The following is a 23,376-nucleotide window of genomic DNA, read 5'->3' on the forward strand; positions in this document are numbered from 1 at the left end:
CTGCTCTTTCTTTTAAGGTTCTGCTATATTTCTTATCTGATAATCCACCCCACCTAATTAGAGGTTTATCTCCTTTCCATGGGGGGGTGGGGTAACTCTCAGGCTTTATGTCACTTCCCCACTCTAGTTCCAGAATGTCTACCTCTTTAGAGATGCAGACCCATTCTCACCCATTTCTCCACAGCAGTTGTTCCCACTGTTCCAGTCAGAACAAGGAAAAGATTGGCATTTTAATTCCACTAGTTTCTTTCCAGATTTTGAAATACAAATGAGAAGTCTTATGATTTTGTGGACTTGCCAGTAGGGCTTCTGAGACTGGTGGTGAGGGTCAGGAGCTGAGGCATGCTGCCTCTCTATTCCAATCTATAACCCCCATTTTTTCTTGGAACCAGATTTTGAAGTTTACTGAATTATGTTATGCCACTGACATTGCTCATAATGTCTTTGGAAGGGCCTGGTTTTTCACTTTTCCCATATTGTAGGTATTATGAGAAGACAATTTAATGTAGTTGAATAACACTCCCTGTCCAAAGTCCTGGGCTCATATTGTCTCCTAGACACTCACTGGTGAGTGAAGCAAGACATTTCATTCTGACACTGGTCAGAGTTCATGACAGGGTATTAAAACAGTCCATTGTGGCATGAAAAAGAACCAGCATGCCCTTAAAGTGTCCCCAAACATATCTTGTTGTCTAGGGAGGGAGATATTACTTTAACCCTTTACATGTGTCACTAGAGACTTACCTCTTTCCGTGTCTGAGCCCCTCAGAAGTCAATATTCTAATTAGAAAACAGTAGCTAATCTGACCCAATGCTAATAAATGAGAGTTGTGATTTATCTAGCAACAGGGAAACAATTCAGCATTAACAATTAAAAGTCTGTAGAGAAGAGAGCTTTTTTTTTTTCTCTCTCTCTCTTCTCCTTAGCTGATTGGGTTCAGCCAGATGCTATAAATAGTCCTCTAGTTAATGGCTATCTGTTTGAAAGTCAGTCATTAGAACCATAGTTTAGGAACTTTTACCTCTGAGATTCATAGGCTCTATTCTATTTCTCAATGATAAGGGTAAGGAAATGGTGATGTAAGTTAAACCTGAATCTACTTATCCACAAAGACCAAACTACATCATAGCCTACCAGGGTGCTCCTCAGGCTTTGTTATAACAGATACAGATTTTTAAATAATCAGTTCAACTGCAAGGAGAAGTATTAATCATAAATAGAGCCAAAATGGTTGACTAAACCCTGTTGCATTCTAGTCATTTTCATATAGTTATAGGATAAAGTCGAAGTTTACATCAAAGGCATGAGTTTGCAATTAGCTGAACAAGGTCCTTCAGAAATCTCCAGAGAATTACTTTTTCTACATTAAACAAATCAACTGAGTAGTTACCTTTACTTTAACCTGAACAAACAGATCAAGGGGGAGAAATAGTATGTCTAAATCAAATTGAATGGTGATCTAGAGAACACTTTCCAGAAGGACCCTCTTTGGGAAATGCCACTCAGTGCTAGAGTAAATCTCATATTTCAGTGGAAGGTTTGTCATTCACAGTAGAAGCACATTTTAAGTGTTTCCTTTTGGTATTTTCTATTTTACCCAATATGGTCTACTTACATGATACCCATGCAGAGCTCCTAGCAGGTCCCTGAACCTGCCATATTGTTTCATGACACCAAGCATTTATTCAAACTGTTTCCATTATGTAGATGACCTTATCTGGTCCTCAACCACTCAAGACCTAGCTTTCACATAATTTCCCCTATTCAGCCCACTACCACCACCACCCTCCAACCTGAGGAAACTTATTACCACCTCCTTTGGGCCTCCACCTTATCTGTACATCTTTCTGTCTTAACATTAGTAAACTTTAATTCCACTTGATTGGTTTCTTGTTCATCTCTCCCCAGGGAGAAGGTCTTATTCCTATTCATATAAACAATAACTATATGCTTGTTGAATATACAAGTGATTATTCAACATTATTGAGCACCTGCTCTTTGCCCATACTTGCTAGAAGTAAAAAAGACATAGATTTTTTTAAAATCTCTAGTCTCAATGAATTCATGACCCAGTGGGGGAGACTAGACTCCTCTACAACTAAACTCAGTAAGCCTAAGACAGGGGTCTGGACAAGTGCTGAGACTGAGCTGTTAATTGGCAAGGCAGCGAACATGTAAAGTCCCCATGTTTTAATATATCTTCTATAGTTTTCATGATCCAAACACACCTGCTTCAATCATATGTTTCACATTGCTTGCTAATGTCTTCTTGGCATAGTCTAAACCTATGCTTCTCAAATTAACATTCACAGAAATCACCCCGGGATTTTGTTAAAATGCAGACTCTGATTCAGTAGGTCTGTGGCAGGCACTGGGCTTCTGCATTCCTAACAAGCTCCCAGAGGATGCCACAGCTGCTGGTCCACAGACCACACTTTGAGGATCAAGGCTCTAAACACTTGCCATGTCAACGCATAAACATAGTTGAAGTGGCATCAGTTTTTGGAAAAGCTCCCACTGCTCCTTACCTAGGTAGTCTTCTAAGTATAATTAAACATGATGAAAGTTACACCAAGAGAAGTAAGATTCAATAGTGTCTCCCCGCAAAAAACTGATGACTTGAAATGGTTACTTCTTAGTCTTTTTAATTTCTAAACACAAGAGGTCTTCGTTCCTGCACTTGAGGTCTGCTGCTACCAGAACTTTGTGGTCTGAATGTGTAGCGAGATTTTCCCAAATCTTCAAGATTGCCATTTTTAAATCTACCCCATACTTATAATACCCAGGACCTTCCTGCAAATGGAGGTCTTTTAACAAAACTACAAAACCTTAATCACCTTAAACAATCATAAAGGACAAATGTGGTGAAAAATGAAATTAAAGAGAATTTTGGAAAATAAATACCAAGCATTTTATATATAAAAAAACAATCATAAAAGAAATACTTTTTTAATGCAACTTGCTTAAAATAAACATTGTAAGGTATCCATGGAAATCTAGTTTCTTATTAACTCTTAATGGTTCCTATGACATCTATTTACTTTTTCAGTTTGTCAGAGCCTGCAATTCATCACCAAAGTCAAAACTCACTAGACCATGAGACTTTGGGCCCCCACTCTACCTATACATTTCTGTCATGTGTCAGTTTTGAATTCTCCTTCCACAAAGGCAAGATCCCTATTTGATCCCTACTTGAGCTGTCCTCTTTTGCAAGTGTTCTTCCTCTCTTCCTCATGACTCCAACCAGACCAAGTGTCCTGTGCATATCTTTTCCTAAGCATGTAGAGAAGACATTACAAGTCTTCGTAGTTGCTATTCAACACCATCTTAATTACAGTAATATGTTATTTGAGAAGCAGTCTTGGTTATTTGGTTATCTTGCACAGTTAATTATTGCATCACTTTTCCTGACAACACAACAGTGAATGAAACAGTAGTAGAATTGTTTTTATCATACAGGACATTTGGAAGGCACTGGATGCCTTCACTTACTTGATGTCAGAGTCTGGAGAGAACTCTTCTAAATGTTCTTTCTTCCTTCTTACCACTCATGGTCTCATTTAGGTTAATGCCAAAGATGATGAAGGTGTCCTTGTTGGATCCTGGGACAATATCTATGCCTATGGTGTCCCCCCATCAGCCTGGACTGGAAGTGTTGACATTCTGTTGGAATACCAGAGTACTAAGAATCCAGTCCAGTATGGTCAATGCTGGGTTTTTGCTGGTGTCTTTAACACATGTAAGTAGCCAATTGAGTAACACCTTTTTTAATGCAAAAGGAATTTTACTTCAAGACACTTTATCTATAAACTGGCAAAGAGACCTAGCAACCCTGTTAGCTCTCTAGAATTTATAGATGGCTATTCTGGGATGTAGTCAATGCATAATTAAATTGTACTGGGCCAAATATGCTCATAGTTTCTCTTTGACTGCAGAATCTTTATAGAAAGAATGATGGACTATTTCCTACATAATCCATCATTCAACACCCAGAGAAATGGGGGTCCCAGGGGCCAAGAAATGATGTGAGGGAAAGGATATGCCATTTTAGTTTCAGTAACCTCCCACATTTTAAAAAGATTAAATTAATAAAATTTAAAATGATAAATAATAATAGATATATACTGCTTATTTGTTATTGAAAAGTGTTATAAATATGTTTATTAGCTTATTATTTACCACTGAGAGGTTTAATAAATATATGCACTTAATTTTTACCCTGGTTGTGGGAGGGATTGTGACAGGTGGTTTCATCTCCATTTTTACATGGGAATCTCAATGCCCCTGAGCAATTAGATATCCGAACTTAATAAACAGTCTTTACTCCCCACTTTCCCTTCTGGTTTTTAATCTACCCAACATCTAATCTATAGAGGAAAACATATGGGAACAGAATTATTCTCTTCAGCTCCATGCATCATTTTTTGAAATGCCATTTGCCTGTCTAGGCCCAGACAATATTATTGTTAATTCAGTGACTATTTTTAAAAATACATTTATTTCAGTATATCTTCATCATTAGTAACGATTTTCATTCACTTGCCATTTCTACAGCCTTGGAGAAAACATTAAGCTCAAGTTGGAGTGTCTGTCTGCTTGCTCATTAATAAAGAATGTTTTACCTAGTTAGCATTTTTCTTTTAATCAGAAAAATCAAGGAGGGGCTAGAGGCTGGAAGCCAGGATGAGGCCATTTTTTATAAATGATCATGAAGCCTCGCAGTTTTAGCTCAAAGTTGCAACAGTCCAAGATTAGTCAGTGATCCAAGTGGGAAGAAATTATGCGTCTTGTGCTTTTGTTTTTCTATGGTATTAAACTGAATAAGATTATTTTCTTAGCCAGTAGAGCATACCCAAGGGCTAAGGGAATATATTTTCTGAGAGCAATAAAGGCCAGTGTATCAGTTTCCTGGGTGTGCTGGTCTCTGAAGTTCTAGATAGAAGCTGAACTTCATGATGGGCTAACAATTAGAGGTAGCCCCCCTCCCTCACTATTCCCAAGCCCAGACTATGTAGAGGGTGCCTGATGGGAGCAGCTACTCTTAGGAAATGCTTCCAGGAAAACAGAAAGGACCCTCTGCCTATGTCTTCCTGCTGTCTAGAATTTCACTATCCCAGTGTAATTCCTTCAGGCTTGGAACCAGGTAAAATAGTGAACACCTTCCATCCATTTATGCCTTTTGTATGAAAGGGTCATCAGATCTATCCCTGAAAACAGGCTTTGGTGGTAAGCTAAGAAAAAGGCAGAAGCACATGTGAGGAAGTCACAGTAAGAATAGACCCCAAGAGGGAAGTTGGAAGGAGGGAGGCATAGGTGTCTCCTATGGGAAGCCTCCCAGTGTCAGGCTTCACCTGCCTTAAAATTATGAGGTCAGGCAAAATCTGGAACAATTCTCATTCTGTGAGTTAGTGGTAAGCCAGAAATAGAGCTAGAGTGCCAATCATCTTACTGGTAAAATTTTGGCTTGAATAGGGACTGTGAATCAATACAGGAAGATGGAAGTAGGAAGCAGGTGGTGGCTGCCTTCATTTTTGTTTGGGGTATTAAGATTAAGTCAGTTAATGAGGACATTTGAATGCTACCAGACTCAAGTTTGGATTTCCAAGGTTGTTCTATTGAAGGAGGTGGATAGCCTTTGGTTAAAAATGCTAAACTATTCTGAGAAAAAAAAGGCAAGCCAAGCCATTAATCTTAAAATTGTCAGCTGAATTATTTTCAATGAGCCCTGATGTCTGGCATCCTGGGAGCCAGGGAGGGCATTTGGATTGAGTTTAATCAATAGGTACATATGGCAAAAGATGCATCCAGGTAATTTATTATCTAGCAATTAAAATGAATCTGTGGTGTCACCCTCCACCAAGTGTCATGAGAGCAAATTCCAGCCAGGAGAGCAAACCCCACTGAGGACCTCTGTTATAACTTCCTATTAGCTGAGGGTTTTTTGTTGTTGTTGTCCCAGTTAATTTTTTTTTTTATTCGTTTCAGAGGTAGAATTTAGTAATTCATCAGTTGCATATAATACCCAGTGCTCACTCCATCAAGCACCCTCCTTAATGCCCAGCACCTAGTTATCCCTTCCCCCCACCCACCACCCCTTCAGCAACCCTCAGTTTGTTTCCTAGAGTTCAGTGTCTTTTTTGGTTTGTCTCCCTCTCTGATTTCATCTTATTTTATTTTTCCTTCTGTTCCCCTATGTTCATCTGTTTTGTTTCTTAAATTCCACATACAAGTGAAATCATATGGTATTTATCTTTCTCTGGGGCACCTGAGTGGCTCAGTCAGGTAAGCCTCTGACTTCGGCTCAGGTCATGATCTCAGGGTCCTGGGATCAAGCCCCGCATCAGGATCCCCACTCAGCAGGGGAGTCTGCTTGTCCCTCCCCTTCTCTCTCTGCCCCTCCCCTGGTTTGTGCACTCTCTCTCTCTCAAATAAATAAATAAAATCTAGCTGAGTTTTTCAAAAAATTTTATTTTCAGGAACATAGTCCTATTAGATGGACTAAAATAATACTACTTTAGTGATTTTATGATTAGCAACTAAACAATTAGAACCCCATTATTGGGATTTTAGTACTTTTATTCCATTTATTCTGAATGATCACACAGCAAGGTTCACTCCATAGTCCTGAAGCTTGACAATAGTCCCCTTTCTTCAGTAGGGAACATCTGATAACACGTGCAAAGGGTTTTTCTTTTTGGTAAAGAAGGAAGTCCCTTATGATAAGGGATTGTTCACTATATATTTATTAAATTTTGGTGATGGGTTTTGTTGTGGTCTGTCCTTTCCTGCAGTTTTGCGATGCCTTGGGATACCAGCAAGAGTCGTTACTAATTACTTCTCAGCCCATGATAATAATGCCAATTTGCAAATGGACTTCTTCCTGGAAGAAGATGGGAACGTGAACTCCAAACTCACCAAGGATTCAGTGTGGTGAGTTTGATTTACAAAGGCACTTGCTGATATCAAATTAGAGTGACAATACACATTAACCACAAGACAGAATGGGTCTGATGTTTCTTTCTCTTCTATTTTAAGGACTGTTCAATACCATAGGCAGAAATGTCTGATTGGTAGAGATTGCTTTTAGCGAATGAATGAGAATTGTTACTGCACAGGCAGTTTCCGTTTCTAGTAATAAAGATCAATCATTGCATTACAACAGCAACCACTGAAAAGGGTCATGGTTTTAGCTATGCCTTTAGGCTAGAGCCCATTCTAGTTCCTCTCTACTTTAGTATGAGAATATTATGGTGAGTGGCAGAGGTATTGGACCCGAGTATTCTCTATGTCAATACTCCAGGAATAATATAGCCAACATTTATTAAGCACTTACTATGTTATGTACCAGTGTCTCTGTGTACGTGCTTGTATTTTATTCTTTTAACAGCTGTATCATGTGGGTGCTTATTAGTATCTCCATTTACAGAGGAAGAAACTGAGGCCCAGAGAGGTTAAAGTAATTTGCTCAAGGTCACACATCTGATAAGCTGAGAATAAAACACAAGTACATCTGACCATTAACCACAATTTTTTTTTGCCTTTGCAGTATTAGATTGTTCTCTTTTTTTAAAGATTTATTTATTTATTTTAGAGAAAGAGGGAGAGAAAGAGAGTGCACAAGTTGGGGGAGGGGCAGAGAGAGAGAATCTGAAGCAGACTCCCTGCTGAGTGTGGAGCCTCACCTGGGGCTCGATCTCACAACCCTGAGATCATGACCTGAGCCAAAATCCAGAGTCAGATGTTCAACTGAGTGAGCCACCCAGGTGCCCTTGGGATTGCTCTTTGAATGTAAAGATGTGGTTCTCCGTGGTTTGTGACCTCATCTTTCAAACAGAGATAGGAATGGGAGTAAAGTTGAAATTGTCACTAATACCAACCACATCATTCTTTCATTGCCCTGAGCAGCTACACCACAAGCTGGCTACAGGGGGTTTAAGATCCCAAAGAAATTTCCTATGTCCATGGGACCCACTCAGTCCAAAACAATATTCTAAAAAGAGGGGAGAAAACCCAAACGTAAGGGATATTTATGAAGGTCTGTGTGAGGGAAATTGCCAGGCTCTGAACTAGTTGGAATATCCAAGCCAAAAGTGTGTCACGTAAGGTTGTTCTTTATAAGTAATAAAGTGAAAAGACTGTCAGTTGTAAAAGCATCCAAATGGGGATGGGAAGAAGTTACGAGCTCATTTGAAGAGAAATTAAAAGTTAGAAGTGCCTTAACTCTCCCGTGTTACAGGAATGGATCACAGTGGTAGGAGCAGTATTAACTTGCCAGGACTGGTAAACACACTCATTGGAGGATGTGGAAAGAAGGAAATCGGGGAACTAGCAGCAGAGTGGTACTATGAATAAAAAATAGTGCAGTTCATTTGGAGGGAATGAGCTGAGCAATGGTAAGCAAGAGAGTACAGGCAAGACAAAACCTCACCTCTGTAAATTGAACAGCAATTTAAAGCATCATTTCAGCCCTTGGAATTACAGTACAGCAGCCCAGCATGTATATGGAATAACAAAAACAGACCAAAATAGCTGCCCCAAAAGCCTGTTGTGACAGTAGAAAATAGCAAAATGAGAATTATTTGGTATTCTGTTCTGTGCACCTTTCCTTACACACACACACACGCGCGTGCGCGCGCACACGCACACACATCCTTAATGCCTTGGTAGCCAACTGCAGTTTGAAATTATGCCTCCCTATTCCTTGATCTAAATGCTTCCACCATGAATCCCCATGGGCACCCTAACAAATAACCCCATGAAGCCCTAAACAAAATTGATAGCAAATTGTGAAGCTGATCGATCTTGCTCTTGGTAACGCTCTCATCTTTCGGCTTCCTACTCTGAATTCCTTTCCCTGTCCCTGTGAACTGCTGCTCCCTCATTACCTTCCACAAATGTCCCATCACCCTGGGACTCTGTTCCCTGGTCTGGGGGCCTCACCCATGCTCCACCAACAGACCATTGCCCTGGGCTCTTATTCCCTCCCCTTGTTTGGCTCATAGTGGGCTTACAACATATGGTGACTGTCATCTCACTAACTGGCTGACGTGAACTCAATTTGGGACACGTCTGACCATGGAACACAAAGATTAAAGGGCTCAGTCAGGTCTGAGTCCAAAGCCTGGCTCTGCCACTGACCAGCTGTGTGACCTTAGACAAGGCATCACCTCTCTGTTCCTCTTTCCTTCTCTTAAAGTAGAGATGACAGAATTTCCTATTTCACTCAGCCCAGAGCAGAGCATAACAGGTGCCTAATGAATGTTAGCTGTCATTATTGCCTTCATTATTAGTCACGCAGCTGGAATTTCTTGGAGGCAATATGTTGCCATCAACCTAACCACATTGAAGCAGTCAGAAAAAAAGAGGGGTGTCCCACGTCCTAAGATGACTATGCCATTTCTGTACCTTTGGGGTATTTTTAAAACAAAAGCAGAAGTTTATGTCTCCCCTCCCACACACACACCCCAGTGCAAACACTAGTGGACCCTACAAACTATAGAAGTTCCGTAAAACCAAAAGAATCTCTAGGGCCCTCCCTGATTGAGAAAGCCAGTGGGGGCTTTCCCTGGATACATCAATCAGTACATGGTCACCACGGCCACACCACCACACAAGCTCTAGCTTTGAAGGTTACTTGCTGTGTGACCTCGAGAAAACGACTTCACCTCTCTGAGCTTTGGTTTCTTCATCAGTAGAATGAGGGTAACCATTTCCTGATGGGGTAGCTGTGACATTTAAATGAGGTAATACAGGTAAAGGACTTACCATAGTGCTAGGCCCAGAGGGGATGCTCCTCGGTGCCTGCTAATGAGATTAGTAATAGCCAGGCATGAGAAGCAGGAGGGGCCTGAGCTATAGCTTGGTGAGCAAGCAGGGGGCAGGGCAGAAGGCTAGAGGCTGAGGTGAGGGCAGGGAGGACTTGGTGGGCATCAGCTGACCATTGAGAAGCCAGCACGGCATGGCTGACAACACATGGCCTAACGAATTTCCTAGCAGGGGTCTCAGGAGCAAGTGGCCTCCCCCAAGCCTCCAGACTCAATTCCTTCCACAGGCTCCAGTTGGACAAACTCGCCCCAACTCCCTCCTGGTTTGTGCATGGCTCTTGCCTTCCCCGCCCTGCCCCCTCCTCTCTTCCTCCTCTCTTTCTAAAGGCAACCATGAGAATGACTTCTTGCTTTCTCTGTCTTGTACCTCTACCATCTCTTTAACACTGAGGTATCCTGATGGTACACAGTTTGTGGTGAATTAATTTGTCCAGCTGGGTCTCCATGACCGTGACTGAAAGCATCCTCTTCGGCCAGGTCCAGCGTGGCCCAAGCAGAAGTAAGCCAGTACAAAGAGTTCAGAGAGCCAGCGCAAGAATGCTTTCAAGGGCATACTATGCGTGGCCCTCCCCAAGGCCGTGGGGGGCGGGGGTGCAAAGCATGGATTTCAGCCCATGCTCTGACTCTTCTCCCTTTAGCACCAAAGACCATGGAGGGCTGACTGCTTATGTCCCTGCTTCCTGGTTTGGCACCTCAGGTCCCTCCATGGTGGATTTCCCCTCTGAGAGTGCCTCACCTCACAGGGAGCGGCAATTTTGCAGAGTGGACACACTGTGGATGCCCACAGAGGGAAGAGGCTGCTTCTTAGAGATTCAGGAGAGGGAGGGGCCAAGGAACCTTAGAAGGGCACAGCTGGGCAGAGTAATTGGACCTCACTGTAGCGAATGAAATTCTGAGTGGACCAATGCAAGGTAACATATCCTGGAAGGAGCAATTTAAGCCGCCTGTCCCCCATGTGCCAATGGGTTTTGAATTATGTGTAACCTCTGGGGGAAGGCAACTATGAATCACTGCGGACAGTTTAATGAAGATGCTTGCACAATGTTTAGCTGCAGTGCAAACAGTGAATAGGGAGATGAAGGTTCATTGAGGAGGGAGAACACGGCTCACTCCGTGGGCACGGGGTAAAGTGATGGTTTGGCCTCACCTTGCAAGAAAGAGCTCAGTTTGATCACCTCATTATATGACTATCACAGTGGAAATGGAAACAATTTCAAAAGAAAGGGATGGTGGCACTTATTAGTGTCATGAAGGTTTTTCAGTGAAAGGCTCTTCTCCTTCTAAATGAAAGCATTATCCTGTGTCATTTTTGCTGTAGAGGATATAGTCAGATTTGATGATTCTGGGCTGAAAGAACTATGCCCACCTCTTGGCTGGCCCCCACCAGACTGCAGCCCCCATGGGGGAGAGCAATGTCTGATCTAATTTGGTTTTGTTTGTTTTGCCAGCATGTAACAGGATGCAGGGCATAGAGCAAGGACTTAATAAATGGAATTGGTTGGAAAAAATTTTTGATGCTCATTTAACTGAATAAATGTCATTTAATTCATTCAACAAACACTATTGTGCACTATTATGTCCAAATACCAGATTCTAAGGATTCAGAGAGAAATAAGAGTCACGTCCCTTGAGGAGCTAGTTTGTGGGTGAGTCAATCACATATAGAACCCTATAAAAAATATAAGGTAGGTTGTAACATGAGCCAGGAGGCATGGAGATGAGGGGAAGGGGCTGCCATCCTAAGCCCAAGGGAGCAAAGGGAAAGGCTGTTCACATGGGAAGTGGCCATGGACTCAAAGCCATTATCCGCCCTGCAATCTTCTGGTTGTGCTGTTCACAGACGGAATGCCCAGGAAGTGACCTTAGCCCACAGATGAAACTCAGGGGTACATCTATAAAAGTCAAAAGCCCTGAGATGAGACAACCTGAGAGAGAGCAATCTGCTTCAAGGACCCAGCAGGAAGGAATGAAAGCTCATACAGAGTTAGCCTCTATTCTTATGACCACAGTTGTTGAATATCAAAACTCGTTCTAACTCACCTTCCAGCCCCTTGCCACTCCTGCCTTTATATCAAGAACTCCTGGCTCTTTGCCCACCTTCCTGAAGAAGCTAATGCCCCCAGGCTGTGCATTCAATGAGGAGCAGATGGAGTTAATACTCTTTAGGGGTGGGGATGCATCCTTCCGTCCTTCCTTCCCGTCCTCCACCTATCACCACCTCTCCTACTTCTCTACCTTCTAGGCACTGTCTAACCCTGAGTCCTTTAAGACAAACCCACCCCTCACTCTTAGTTTTAGAGGGTCCAACAGCCAACAGTGGTCCAGATTTCCTCTTGGAGCCAACAGCTTTTGAGACTCCGTGACTCCTTTTTGTCCAGCTTCTAAGCCCCTCACTCATATGTGCTGCCCATGCACTCAGGAGATGAGGAGAAGTGGGCTGAACACACGTGTGTACACCCAGGCCCATAGCTGACCGGTCAGCCTCTCAAGTTCCAGTTGATTAGCCAAGTGGCAGGTGTAGAAAACATCGAAACTCAGAGTTTTAAACAGTTTATATGATATCAAAGATAATTGTGAAAACCATGAGTACCGCAACAATTAGCAAGTCTTTATTTCCTTTTATTGCCTTTTCATTTGAAATTAAGTAGGGGTGATTAAACTGGCTTTTACAATTTTAATTTTTTTTAATAATTGTGAACTAGCAAATTTGTATTTCTCAGTTTCAACTCAATGTTGCAACTATCTAAAAATTAGTCAGTGATCCACGTGGAAAGTAATCACAATTTTATTTTGTTTTTCCCCAGGGCATCATGGAAATACACCAAATCAAGTCAAATTATTCTTGTAATTTTGCCCTCCCTCTCTCTCTCCATGGTGCAAGACAATATGATTAGCTCTGCCACTGATTAGCTGGGTCACTTTGGGCAAATGGCTTGATTTCTCTGGACCTTAATTTTCTCTTATATAAATGTATGAGTTTGGTCTTAATGAGCTCCCCAAAATTTTTTAATAAATTTCGCTCTTCTTCCAACAAGGCCTTTCCTCCCATATGCAGCAGGTTCTACCCCTCGCTCTGTGTGAAGACCTGCTCACCTGCACAGGGCCAGCTAGGATCCGCCCATTCACATATAGGTGCTGCTTTGCAAATTGACTTCCCATCAGCTCCCAAGAGAAGAAAAACAAAAAACAAAACAAAAATCAAACACACACCACAGAAAAATTTTGTAGTTGTAATTTCTGGCCTCAGTGGATCTGGTTCTTTAAAAAAAAAAAAATCCAACTTCCTTCAGTACTTGTTGGAAAGAGTACAGTTGTTATTGTTTTATTTTTTTCACTCCAAATGCAAAAAACTCTGCTGCAGTGGGTAGCATTGAATCTATAAATAAAGCTCTTTTGAAGCAAGTTTGAGAATGGAAATTAAACAGCCTTCACACCTAGGGGCCAGCACTGGGTATAATACTGATCCCAATTCTCATTGCAGTCTCTGCACTTGGCATAGAGGTTTGACCATTGTAGGCATGTTTTTGAAATTTAGATCAATCTATCTTGTACCTTGCTATAGATGCTCAGTGTGTTCCAACTAGTTAGACCTTCATGGTGTTAAATTATATTAAATTTTAATTCCTGTATGTGCAAAAAAGAATTATACAAAAATGAATTCCAAATATAAAGGTAGAGAAAATTTTCTGAATATGAACCAAACTGCTTAAAGATGTTTAAGGGTTTGTAAAATTAACCGGTGATGCATCTAGGTTACCAGTTCTGAACATCTACCAAAGATATTTCTTTTCAAGTATAGATTATCTTGTTAACTGCATTACTGTCAGCCAAATTGTTTTTGAGGAAATCCCCTAGAACAAGATCACGAGCTCTGTCACTAGAGAACTAAGAATATACACTCTGAATCTATACCAGAGTCTTAAAGAAAGGATGGAAAAAGTTATTTTCCACCTCCAAAGAATCAAAATAGCTCATGCTTATGGAATGCTTTCATTGTGCCAGGTCCTGATCTAAGTGGGTGGCATGTAGTAACTCATTTAACCTTTTTAACAACTTTCTAGAATACTTGCTATTATTGTCCTCATTTATAGATGAAGAAACTGAGGCACACAGTAACCTAACCACAGTCACCAGCCAATAAGTGGCAGAGCCTGAATTACAAACCCAAGGGGGGTTGACCCTAGAGCCCACTTTTTTTTATAACACCTTTATTGAAATATAACGCACATATCAGTAATTATAAAATTGTGTTGCTGGGCTTGTAATGTAGAAAGATGCAATCTGAATTAATAGCACAAAGGACAGGGGGAACGGAACAAAGTTTTTGCATGCAGTTGAAAATAAGTTGGTATTAATCTGAACTAGAGTTCTCAGTTAGAATCTTATAACCCCCAGAGAAACCACTAAGGAAAAACTGAAAAATACATAGTAAAAAGAAACAGAAAAAGAAATAAAATGTATATTAGAAAACATCTTTTTACAAAGAGTAAGGAAGTAATGAGGAATAGAGGAAGAAAAAAACATAATACGTATAACAAGGAATTTACAAAATGGCAGATGTAAATCCTACTTATCAGTAATTGGATTAAATGTTAATGGATCAAATATTAAGATTTGTTTTATGGCCTAACATATGGTCTATTCCAAAGAATGTTCCATTTCCCCTTGAGAGATGTATATCTTGTTGTTGTTGGGTGAGATATTTTATAGACATCCATTAGGTCTGGTTGGTTTATTGTGTTGTTCTAGTCTTCTATTTCCTTGCTAATCTTCCACCTGCTTGTTCTTTCTGTTATTGAAAGTGCAGTATTGAAGTCTCCAACTTTTATTTGTTAAATTATTTTTGTTTTGTTTGTTTGTTTATTTTTATTGAGGTATAATTGACATATTATATTAGTCTCAGGTGTGCAATATAATGATTATTTGTGTATATTGCAAAATGATCACCACAGTAAGTCTAGCTAATATTTGTTGCCATACATAGTTACAAAATGTGTGTGTGTGTGTGTGTGTGTGTGTGTGTGTGAGATGAGGACTTTTAAGATCTCATCTACCAACTTTCAAATAACTGGAAATTTGTACCTTTTGACCCCCTTCACCCATTTTGCTTACCCCCTACTCCCCACCTCTGGTTGAATTGTTAAATTGACTATTTTTCCCTTCCATTTTGTCAGTTTTGCATTTTGTGTATTTTGGGGCTCTCTTATTAGATGCAGATATGTTAATGATTGTTGTTTTCCTAATATCATTACCCTTTAATCATTATAAAATGTGCTTCTGGGTGATGTACTATACCTTGGCTAATTGAATTTAAATTTTAAAAAATGTCCTTCTTTGTGTCTAGTAACAATATTTGTCATAAAGTCTATTTTGTCTGATATAAATATAGAGCTCCAGTTATCTTTTGGTTCTTTTGCACAGTTTGTTTTCCACCTTTTTACTTTCAACTTATTTGCATCTTTGAATATAAAGTGCATCTCTTAGATACAACATACAGTTTTGTTATCCATCTTGCCAATCTCTGCCTTTTGATTTGAGTGCTTAGTCTACTAATATTTAAGGTAATTACTGATAAATAGGATTTATAGCTGCAATTTTGCTATTTCCTTTCTATATGCATTATGTCTTTTTTCTTCCCCATCCCTCCATTACTTTCTTACTTTGAGTAAAAAGATATTTTGTAGTATACTATTTTAATTCTTTTTCTATTTCTTTTGACAATATATTTTTTAGGTTTTTCCTTAGTAGTTTCCCTGGGGACTACAATTTAAAACCATCATTTGAAACAACTTAGTTCATATTAATACCAATTAATTTCAAAAGCATACAAAAACGTTGTCCCATTCCCCTTACCTTTTGTTCTGTTATTGTAATACAGATTGCATCTTTCTACATTATAAGCACATCAACACAATTTTATAATTACTGCTTTATGAAGTTTACAAAGAGTAAGGAAGTCTTTAAAATCAGAGGGGGAAAGAACTCAAACAAATATACATTTATATATACTCTTTTGCCTATTTCTCTATGTAAGTTACCTTTGCTTCTTTTTTGAAGGGTAGTTTTTGCTAGATATACATTTCTTATTTAACTTTTCCTTTCAGCAATTTGAATATATCATCCCACTGGATTCTAGCTTCCATGGTTTCTGACAAGTAGTCAGTTTTAATCCTATTGATGATCTCCTGTACACAATGAATCACTTTTCTCATACTGTATTCAAAATTCTCTATTTTCAGCTTTTGACAGTTTGACTCTGAGGTATTTAGGTGTATATATCTCTCTTTGAGTTTATCCTTTTTGAAATTTAACTTCTCAGATGTATATATCAATGTCTCATCAAATTTGGAAAGTTTTTAGCTATTATTTTTTTCAAATATTCTTTCTGCTCCTTTCTCTCTTTCCTTTCCTTCAGGGACCTTCACTAAGAGTATGCTGGTACTCTTGATGGTATCCCACATGTCTCTGGGGCTCTGTTCATTTTTCTTCATATTTTTTTCATTTCAATTTACTTATCTTCAAGTTCACTAATTCTTTCTTCTTTGTGTCTACTCCAATCTGCTTTTGAGACCCACTAGTTAATTTTTGAATTTTTCATTCTAGTTATTGTAGATTTCAACTCCAGAATTTCTGTTTGATTCCTTTTCATAATTGTTATCTTTTCATTGATATCTTCTGTTTGATTAAATATTACTCAGATAGTTTTCTTTAGTTATTTGAACCTGTTTATTATACCTGATTTAAAAATCTTTGTCTAGTAAACCAATGTCTTGGCTTCCTTAGTGACAGTTTCTCTTGACTGTTTCTCTTCTCTGTCTTAGCCATTTTTTCATGCTACAATTAAAAAGTAAAACAGATAATGAAAAGAGGGGAAGCTATCAAAAGAAGAGAAAAAAGTAAAATTTAAAAAATCATTATAATAAGGCTGCTATAAAATGTTCTTAATAAATATTCAAGAAATCAGTACCTGGAAGCTTAAGAAGAGAGTGGAAAGGCTCAGGACTAAGGAAAGACACACTCCCAGAAAACTTTGTAAATGGAAACAAGCTTCTTAGGTACTATGGTACAGTATATGTAGTTGAATACATCTGGGCTGGCATTTATCCAGTATGTACAGGTAGGAACATACCGCATTTATTTAGACTGAGTGTCCTTTCTGATTGGTTGCGATTTCCAGTTGGTTGTGTCTGAGCAGTTACTAATTATTTTGATTATCACCTCTTCTATAAATACACCTCATAGTTTCATTTTGGGAGTAATATCACATCTCCACCCACACCCCCAACTTCAAACCCCCTGATTGGGGTCTCTCATACTACAGAAGACTGTGCTTAAGCCGATTTCACAATTAGCATTGGAGGACTCCTTCCCTGCAAAGGACAAGCAAAAACAAATACCTTCATTACTTCTCTTTTTTTCTTGGTGGGCAGTTGGTTTCTACAGAAGGGTTGTCTGGGTCTCCACCTGATTGGACCTCCAACCCTTGACTGATGACCCCAGAGAGACTTTAAATGCCTTTCCTGGTTTCAGCATTCCAACAGTTCCTAACAATGAACAGCTGCATTCTGAAGTAGTGTAGTGTTCCCAGCTCCCAGCTCCATAAAAGATTGCTCCAGCATGCCTCCCTTTCTCTGAATAATTCCTTTTCATTGTTTTGCTTCATTACCTTTCCTAATTGACAAGTTTTTTCTTGGTCCAAGCTTTCATTTCCACTTTGGAATGTCTTGCTAGAAAAGCCTCAGAATCCACCAACTTGCCTCCACTTCTTTCAACAACTCCCATACCACCCCATGCCCACCACCACCGGAATGGCCAAAGCTCAACAATTTCAGGGAGTGCTGTCATTTTTGTCACCAATAGCATTGCCTGTATTGAAAGTATATCAAAACAGCCCGGGAAGTGGGGCTGTGCCCATCTGCCACAAACACACAATTTGCAAGATAGCTAAGTACCTTTCTTCCACCCCCTACCATTTTTAAAATAAAAGAATTCAAAGATTTGTTTACACTTGAAGTTGGTCCAACACATTTCCTTGAGGGCTTTCACTCAATCTTATTTGTGTTTCCCCTTGAGCCATAATAAAGCTGCAGAAACAGGGTTACAAGCCCAAATCTCTTTGTTCCCTTGTAGGAAAACATTCCTGGACAAATTGCAAATGAGATGACCCTGTGGAGGATTTAAGCAGTTAGCCAAGTTTAAGGCAGTAAAGGACTCCTTGCTTATATTATCCACTTTATTGTCTTTGAACATCTAGCATGCAGAGCCCCAAAGCCCATTTTGATTGCAGCTGTGTTCTCTGTCCACTTCTCCATCATCCCACAGGCTCTTGCAACTCCAGATGTGACCTTATCCAGTGGTTAAAACCAGGGCAGATTTTTAACTGTGCTCTCTTTTCTTTTAATAAAAAATAGTTCACTTATGTGGGGGGGTGGGTAGAAATTAGTGCATGTTTATTATAAAATTTTCAAACATTGCAGAAAAAAAATACAAAAGTCAGAGTCATCCATCTTCTAACTCCTCAGAGCATTTCCAACATCTTCTTAAGTATCCTTTCATATGTCTCTTTGCTATTGTACTCATTTTTATTGCTGCATAACACATTACCAAAAACTTAGCAGTCTAAAACTATTATCAGTTTCTCTGGATCAGGAGTTTGGGCACAGGTTAACTGGGTCCTCTGCTCAGGGTCTCAAATAATGGCAATCAAAATGTTAGCTGAGGCTGTGGTCCCATCTGATGTTCAGGGCTCTCTTTCAAACTCATTTAGGTTCTTGCAAGGATTCAGTTCCTTGCAGCTGTAGAACTCATGGAAGCTTCCATCTTTTACAGGGCCAGTAGGAGGATATCTCTGCTGCTTCCAATCTCTAGCTTGCTCTGTCCCTAACCTCTAGACCCAGATTTAAAGGGCTCACCTGGTTAGATCAGGCCCACCTTGCTATCTCCCTTTTAATTAACTCAGAGTCCACAGATTAATTATCTTAATTACATGTGCAAAATCCTCTTTGCCATGTAAAGTAACATAATCACAGGAGTTATATACCATCATATTCATAGATTTCACCCACATTCAAGGGGAGGAAATTATACAATTTAGAATTCTGCCTTCCACACTTATCTACATACACAATGAACACATACACTGTGTTGTATGTGTTATTAAATAATGTGTTAATATTAAAACTTAATATTCCATAAGCATATTTCCTGCCTAATAAATGTAGATCTGCATTTTTATGGCTGAATAATGTTCTGTTTTGTGTTTCAAAACAATCACGTATTGGACAGTTTCTGATTTTTCCTTCTTGTAAATTATGCGAGGATGAACATTCTGAAGTACCTGTCTTTGCATCTGTGTGATTATTTGCTACACATAAGTTCTAAGGAAAGGGTTTAGCCAAAGGATAAACCAAACCAATGCTGTGACATTCTCTGAAGGTCCCTCAGCAATGCATGGTGTTATTTTTCTAGGGAGGCTCTGCCTTTGGTGAAGATTCTGCAGATCCTTTGCACCAGTTCTGCTGAGTTATTAGCATCCTTGAAAGGAGTTCTAGAAATCACTAGCTGTCACTGCAGGAAAAAAAAGTAACATAAAGCAAAGACGTGTTCTTCACTTGTCATTCCATCGTTATGCTCCCTCAAAAAAGTTATTTTCAACTTGATTAAATAACTCTCAATGAAATGGGGGCTTTATTTTAATTTCTACACTGCTTCTTTAGAAAGAAGCAACAAGAAAACTAGATCACTTTGAAGGTTTCTAACTTTTCTTTTACCTTTAAAGTGACACTGTACATTTTGATCGTATAGGGGGAAGTCAAGTTTCAAATGAAGTCTCTGAGAAAATATAAAACCATGAATCTTAATAACAAACAAACAAACGAAAGTTTAATTACACCTGCCTTGGAGATGTCCTACACTTGCTAGGAGTTGTCCTTGCCTTTCAATCAAGCAATACTTTCTGAGCACTTCCTAAGGCCTAACTCTAGCACTGGGAATGTGATTGTGAACAAGACAGAGCCCCAGAAGTGAATCACTCCCTCGACGAATGCATAATAAAATTACAAGATGAAAACAGAAAGACTATGACAGATCTAGATAAAGAAACTTTAAAGTAACCTTTCAGGAAGCATATATATTCCCCAATCTGCAGACAACCTTGTGGTAAATGGAATTCAGAAATGTCTGTAAATATTAAACCCCTTTCACAGGGGATCTTGAAATCAAAGACAAGCATGTGTACCCAGAAATACTTAACATCCAGACAAAAGGGAACCCTCATGGCATGAGTGGTCCAGGACACATTTTCCCTGGCCATTCTTGAGCAGAGAGAATGGCATGATTAAAAAAAAAAAAAAAAATCTATGGCTTTGGAGGTAGCATCCTCCCACTCTGTTCACGACGAGCCTGGGAGCCCAGCCATTGGCTTTCTACCTATTGACTAAGGCCCAACCCCAAACTCAGTTCTCTGAGATCTGAAATACAAAGCTTGTTTATCTTGTTCAAGGCTAACCCTGTCCAGGATATTTGATTTTAAATAAGGAGGTTCTGGCACCTATTAATCTAGGGTGGTGGTGTAACAGTGAAATCCTAGCTAGAGCCAGGATTGTTAAACACAGGTTGCCTACACGGATTGTGTAGGAAGCAGGACTATGTCCATTTGGATTGCAAATGTTTCCTTGCCGTTTTCCTGGATCTCCCTGCCTAATCATGTAACTTTCACTGTTCTGGAGGGAGGCTAGCCGTCATGTTTAAACTCACAGTGACCTTCTTTCCTCCTTCAGAGGAAAGATACAGGCTCTCAAGTGGGAACCAACCTCATGTTCCTGTCCAACACCTCCACACCTTGACCCTGATCTACACCTACACCTCCCTGTCCCTGCAAACAATGCCTCGCTCCCCACACCCAGGAGTGGTGTGGCTGTCAACCTCATCCTCCTGCATTCTTGAGAGTTGAGTGTCCTTTTATTCAATCTCTCTATTCTCTATTCCCACTCCCTGCACTGGTTCTTCCTCTGTAAGCATGACAATCTCTCCTAATGTGAAACTAATCAAAACACTCTTGCCTGCGTTGCATTACCTTCTAGCCATGGCCCTATCTTCTTTTTTTTCCCTTCACAACCTAGATCACTCTGAGGAGAGAAACCTACACTGCATCCCTCTGTTTCCATGCTCTCCTCATTTGGCTCTGTCCCCATTTTCCTCCACCATCCATGAAGACGCCAGGAACTCATCCAACCCTGACTGTCTCATGGGTATATAAAAACGTCTCTAGGGTTTTGTCTCCTGGGTTTCTCACTGGCTCTGGAGTTCATCACGTCCAATATTGAACTTGTCAGCCACCCAACACACACCTCCCAACACAAACCGTCTTCTCTTCCTCCTTCATTCAGTCTTGGTAAATGGAACCATCATACTCCTGGAAACACGAAAGTCTTCCTGCACTCATCCAGCTCTCTCACCTCCACGTGCTGTACCCGCTGATGGCTCCTGGACCTCCCCACAGGGGTGGAGGTCAACTCAGTTCCTTGGCCCATCCTGCCTCCCCACCCAACTTCCACAAAGACAGATTTGCAAATTTAACTTGCCCAAGAATAGAGCTCAATCGTTTGATTTGAGATAAAAGGATCTCACAGTCTCATCCTCTCCTACAGCATAGTTCATTGTTTAAGAGCTTGGGCCCTGAAGCTCTATCACTAACCAGGTGTGTGACCTCAGGCAAGATTCTTAACCTCTCTGTGCTTCCCATGCAATCTGGAGATAGTAATAGTACCTTTCTAATAGGGTACGGGAACATCATCTGTGCTAATATACATAAAAGTTTTAGGACAGTGCCTGGAACACAGTAAGTGCTGTGCATTTGTCAGTTTTGTGATTCTCTGCCCACCCTCACCTGCCATCCTTCTCCCCCGTGCACACAAATACACAAGCACGCTGTCCTCACGCCACAACGAACAGCGTGCAGTCCCCCAAACACACCGTGTGGGTTATTTCATGCCTCCACAATTTTGTTCTTACTTCTCTTGTTGACTTTCTAAACCCCCACATTCCTCAGGACTTAGCTCAAGTACCACTTTTGCTGTGAAACTTGTCCTCATTCCCTAAGGGTTTTCCCACTGAGACCCCAGTGTACCCCCAAATGAATTTCCACTGCATCACTTCTATGAATTATTTTAAAAAGTCCGAGACTTACTATTTTTGAGCACTTATCACATGCCAGGCCCTATTTCTAAGTGCTTTACTCCCATCATCTTGTTTAAGCCTCACAGCAAATCTATGAAATGTTTGTAACAATTGGTTTACCTTTTCATCATTCCTCCTAGATCACAAGGGTCTTTGTGGGCATGAACCTATGTATCAGTCATCGCCACATCGCCAGCACCTAGCCTGGTGCAAAAAGGGTACATAGTGAAATTAATACCTCCAAATTGAGCCAATCAAAGATGAGCCAAACTCGGAGATGGGAACATGTACGAATTCCTGACATTGAAGGACATTTAGGCAAAGGATGAATGGTAGCTGGATCTGAAATTCATCCATGCTATAAACAAAGACTGTTATAACTACCTCCCCCCACCGTTAAATCGTTATTACTATATGAATATTTTCTATAGTGCAGATGGGTTAATGTGCTTTCATTGGTTTCTGTACAGTCATATAATTTCAGGTCTTTCCAAGGACATGATAATACAATTCATGATGACATTTTATTCCATGCTCTTGCCTCAAGGGTCATATGCAATGTTCTGAAAAGTTTTGCGTGGCCCTCAGGTTGTGGGTTGCCCACCTTTAATAAAGGGTAAAGAGACACTCACACTGATACCCTTTTCTTCTTGTTGGACACCAAATGGAAATTTGCCACAAATTAGAGACAATTATAGTCAGGAGTTAACATTATAGTTTCTATGGCAACAGCCTAAGCCCATAAACACAAGCATTCTATTGCTTAATTGTTACAAGAGATCTGCTTCTTATAAATCGAATATGCATAAATGTAAACATAAATATAAAAGAAATTCAAAGATATATGTATTTCAGTTTCAATTAACTTTTCTTTTCTATCCTGCTAGCACATAGTACATTTTGTTTCATTAGGCAGCAGAAGATGGTTAAGAACAAAACTGTTTCATGTGCTGGGTGGCCTTGAAACTGATATTAGCAGGGAAGAGAGATGTCCAGCCACCTGATGCCCTCCAGGGGTGCCAGTGGGAATGCATCTGCCCAGAAAACTCAAGTCCAGGATATCTCTCAGGAGTCTTCAATTAGGTTTATTCCATCCCAGCAACTTGTAGATAGCGTACTCACAGGAATTCTGGCCACCTTTTGATTTCTTGGGGCATTGAATGGGATGGGAAGTTTAATCTCACTGGGGTGGTGTTTTCTCAGGAACTACCACTGCTGGAATGAAGCCTGGATGACAAGACCTGATCTTCCCGTTGGATTTGGAGGGTGGCAAGCTGTGGACAGCACCCCCCAAGAAAACAGTGATGGTAAAACTGCATTGTCCCTCATGGAACTCGTTTCACTGCGATCTTTATTTTGCTGTTAGGATCGCAT

At 40.2% G+C, this 23,376-nt stretch overlaps 1 protein-coding gene across 2 annotated transcripts in view; it reads left to right on the top strand.

Moving 5' to 3' along the window:
• F13A1 (coagulation factor XIII A chain) overlaps positions 1-23,376 on the top strand; it is a 165,311-nt gene that overhangs the window by 93,659 nt on the left and 48,276 nt on the right. For both annotated transcript variants that reach the window (XM_045866417.3, XM_054505746.2), the window contains exons 7-9: positions 3,566-3,740; positions 6,793-6,931; positions 23,206-23,309. In XM_045866417.3, coding sequence (XP_045722373.1) covers positions 3,566-3,740; positions 6,793-6,931; positions 23,206-23,309 — 418 coding nt within the window. The remainder of the gene's footprint in view (positions 1-3,565; positions 3,741-6,792; positions 6,932-23,205; positions 23,310-23,376) is intronic.

This window comes from Mirounga angustirostris, unplaced genomic scaffold, assembly GCF_029215605.1.
Source record: "Mirounga angustirostris isolate CCGP_5_RB_7025 unplaced genomic scaffold, mMirAng1.0.hap1 SCAF_8, whole genome shotgun sequence".
NCBI classification, from domain to species: Eukaryota; Metazoa; Chordata; class Mammalia; order Carnivora; family Phocidae; genus Mirounga; species Mirounga angustirostris.